This window comes from Triticum dicoccoides, chromosome 2A, assembly GCF_002162155.2.
Source record: "Triticum dicoccoides isolate Atlit2015 ecotype Zavitan chromosome 2A, WEW_v2.0, whole genome shotgun sequence".
Classification (NCBI taxonomy): Eukaryota; Viridiplantae; Streptophyta; class Magnoliopsida; order Poales; family Poaceae; genus Triticum; species Triticum dicoccoides.
The window spans coordinates 3,586,948-3,589,102 of NC_041382.1; the positions used below are offsets into that span (position 1 = coordinate 3,586,948).

A 2,155-nucleotide genomic window follows, 5' to 3' on the forward strand; every position below is an offset into this window, starting at 1 on the left:
AGCTAATACAAATAAGCTTATAACATATGCCACTCCGTCTTGCAGACATTTTCAATCAATTCCAGGGCAAAGATGGAAGCTTCAACATGGATACAATTACTAGTGAACCAAGGGGGTTGTTATGTTTATACAATGCTGCTTACCTTGCAATCCATGGTGAACCGGAACTTGATAATGCCATATGTTTTGCAAGACAACATCTTGAATCTATGAGGGGTAGTCTTAAGTACCCTTTATCCGAGCAAGTGAAACGAAACCTCGAGATACCATTACCAAGAACATTGAACAGAATAGACGCACCATATTATATTGCAGAGTACAAGCATGACCAAGCATGCAACCCCTCTGTACTAGAGCTTGCAAAGCTTGACTTTAATCTTCTGCAGTGTCTTCACCAACGGGAGCTCAAGGCTTTTTGTCGGTATGAGCTCTATCTTGCTTGGGCATAGACTTAGTTATATCTATATTAGCTCTAATAGTTTTTCATTGTGATAACTTAGCAGTTCCCTTATGCTTATCTTAGGTGGGGAAACGATCTATATGAAGATGTGGGGCTAAGCTACTCTCGGAATCGTATAGTTGAATGCTACTTCTGGTCCTACACTGTGCACTATGAGCAACACTATGGACATGCACGACTAATTCTTGCCAAGTTATTCGCGCTATCATCCCTACTGGATGATACTTTCGACATGCATGCTACATTGGAAGAGGGTCGGAAGCTCAATGAAGCCATACAAATGTCAGCAATGATCTCCTGAGAAAATCCCCTCGTAGTATTATATATCCCCTCCATCTGAAAAGATAAGGCGCATTTTGATTTATCAAGACAAGGCTTTGACTAACAACTACTTCATTAATATGTGGTGCAAATTATATAATACCGATTTTGATAGATTAATTAGTCCTATAACAGAACTTATGATTCAAATTTTGTTTCATATAAACTGCATATTAATAGAGAAATTACTAGTAAAAAAATCTCATCTTAAAGGAATAGAATACAACTTAGTTTTCAAAATGTGGCGAGTATTGTGTCTATGATGCATGTCGGCAATGGCAAAACTAACTAGTCATACCTGCAGATGGGATGACAGTGCTATTACTCTTTTACCGGAGTACTTGAAGAGGTACTATGTCAAGTTAATGAAAACCTTTAGTGAGTTTGAGAACGAGCTGAAACAAGATCGCAAGTACCGCATTGTTCACTGTCGGAAAGCAGTATGTATCTATCCATCTGCATCCCTACAATCAAAAAGTTCAAAACCATATTCATTAGTCTAAAATGCATGCATGCAGTTCCAAACGCTGTGCAAGCATTACCAGCAGGAATCCGAATGGTTCCATAGCAGCCACATCCCAAGCTTTGAAGACCACGTGAAGTGCTCGGTCATCTCTGCTGGTACTCCATCCTTGGTCATCGGCTCACTTGTTGGTATGGGCGATGAGGCGACTGATGAAGCATTCAAGTGGGCCCTTGGGTACCCTGACATTGTAAAGGCTTGCGGCGAGGTGACACGTTTCATGGACGATTTGGCTGCATTTAAGGTATAGAGCCTTGATTATATGCAGTTGTGTCTTATATGGTAAACTGACAGACTAGGTAACCTATTATTAAATGTGTACTTGCTCACAGCATGGCAAGAACAAGCTGGATGTTGCCAGCTCCCTGGAGAGCTATATCAACCAACATCATGTCACGAGCGAGGTAGCTATCGCTGTGCTGGAAATTTTTGTCGAAGAGGCATGGAAAACTACCAATCGAGCACGATTTGACGACCGTCGTGCGCTTCTCCCGTTTGTGAACCGGGTCGCTAACCTCACCAAGAGCATGACCATGTTGTTCCGTGACAAGGGCGACCTGTACACATTCAGCCGCGGCAACAAAGACAGGATCCAACGGCATTTCATCGACCCTCTCCAGCTCTAGATTGTAAACATCCTCCAATTCCTATGCACTTCCAAGCACATCTTTACATCTATATTTCAAGAAGATACATCTAATGTACTCATGTTCTTGTAAAATTTTCCTAAGCTGGGACATTGCACAAACTCTTGGGCTAAGAGTTTAATTTGCCTTTCAATTCATGGTGTATCAAAGTTTTACATGTAGCCACTTGTGTAATGGTCATCACCGATGCTGACTGAAGACTTC

The 2,155-nt window shown here is 41.5% G+C and overlaps 1 protein-coding gene across 1 annotated transcript; it reads left to right on the forward strand.

Moving 5' to 3' along the window:
- The first annotated feature begins 26 nt into the window (after positions 1-26).
- LOC119352597 (tau-cadinol synthase-like) lies at positions 27-1,930 on the forward strand. The gene is made up of 5 exons (XM_037619166.1): positions 27-421; positions 524-742; positions 1,086-1,221; positions 1,300-1,548; positions 1,637-1,930. Exons 1-5 carry the CDS (start codon positions 27-29, stop codon positions 1,928-1,930), a joined length of 1,293 nt encoding a protein of 430 aa, XP_037475063.1.
- The last annotated feature ends 225 nt before the right edge of the window (positions 1,931-2,155 follow it).

What these genes read in the sequence shown, in the direction of transcription:
- LOC119352597 (XM_037619166.1), top strand. Translation starts at nt 27, where the DNA reads ATGCCACTCCGTCTTGCAGACATTTTCAATCAATTCCAGGGCAAAGAT. An exon ending in GAGCTCAAGGCTTTTTGTCG is followed by an intron (nt 422 to 523) that starts GTATGAGCTCTA and finishes TGCTTATCTTAG; the next exon opens with GTGGGGAAACGATCTATATG. An exon ending in TTGTTCACTGTCGGAAAGCA is followed by an intron (nt 1,222 to 1,299) that starts GTATGTATCTAT and finishes GCATGCATGCAG; the next exon opens with TTCCAAACGCTGTGCAAGCA.